This window comes from Myotis davidii, unplaced genomic scaffold (genome assembly GCF_000327345.1).
Source record: "Myotis davidii unplaced genomic scaffold, ASM32734v1 scaffold198, whole genome shotgun sequence".
Classification (NCBI taxonomy): Eukaryota; Metazoa; Chordata; class Mammalia; order Chiroptera; family Vespertilionidae; genus Myotis; species Myotis davidii.
In genome coordinates, this window is record NW_006291485.1 from 1,356,595 (window position 1) to 1,357,498 (window position 904).

General features: G+C 62.1%; 1 protein-coding gene across 1 annotated transcript in view; it reads right to left on the reverse strand.

Moving 5' to 3' along the window:
• The window catches only part of TMEM259 (transmembrane protein 259), a 7,540-nt gene extending 6,642 nt beyond the window's left edge, over positions 1 to 898 (reverse strand). Inside the window, exon 1 of the mRNA XM_006764854.2 lies at positions 818 to 898. Coding sequence (XP_006764917.2) covers positions 818 to 889 — 72 coding nt within the window. The 5' untranslated portion in view covers positions 890 to 898. The remainder of the gene's footprint in view (positions 1 to 817) is intronic.
• Positions 899 to 904: the final 6 nt, after the last annotated feature.

Below are 904 nucleotides of genomic sequence, written 5' to 3' on the forward strand. Positions count from 1 at the left end.
CCAGCCCCCTTCTTGGCTGTCAACGGCGGTCCTTCCTGAGCTGCACACATGGTTGAAGCCTCTATGCCACCTGAGGGAGGATGGGGAGGAGGCTTGTGTGCAGCCTCTTGTTATGACATGAGTAGTAGTGACTTTGTCACTAACCCTGGCGAGGTGACCTCAGCTAGGTCACATTCCCCTGTAAGGCTAAGAGGGGGAAGGGGTGGGGTAGGAACTGGTGGAAGGTCCCAAGGAGGGGAAGAGCCCCAGAGAAGGGGATGCAGAAGGAAGAGAAGGAAGAGGGGGGGGGGCGCATTTCTAGTGCAGGTGGGTGGTCCTGGGGTGTGTCCTAAGGGAGCAGGGTGTGTCTGGAATCTTTCCCAGTTTAAGGATGGGGACCTGGGCCAGGTCAGGCAAGAGAGGGCAGCATGGGGGGTGAGGGGTGTCTTCCCGAGGTGAGGATCCCACGTGGCACAGCAGGGCTGGCAGGGGGTCCTAGGCAGGTCGGAACAAGGCTCCGGGCCTCCGGGAATTGGGCCATCGGAGGAAGGGTGAGGCCGAGCATGGGTGCTGCCTGGAGAGGACTGGGAACGCCTGGAGTCGGGATCAGGTACCACCCACAGGGTGAGACCTGGGTCTTTCCGAGGGTGAAGTGTCAGAAAAGGGGGCCAGGAGCTAGGGCAGCAGACAAAAGGGGAGGGTACCCAACGGACCGGACCCGGTCTAGACCTCCAAGTGAAAGGGGTGGGCTGTCCTGGGCGGGATCGGGGAAGCGGTTGCAAGTCTGGGGGGTGGATCCGGCCGCTGGTCAAGAGTCGGGGGTCGGGGCCACGGTCACCTTGAGCAACACGAAGAACTCGAAGAGACGGCGGAAGGCGGGCGGGAAGAGCCGCGAGTAGGCGACTGCCATCTTGAAGAAGAGCGC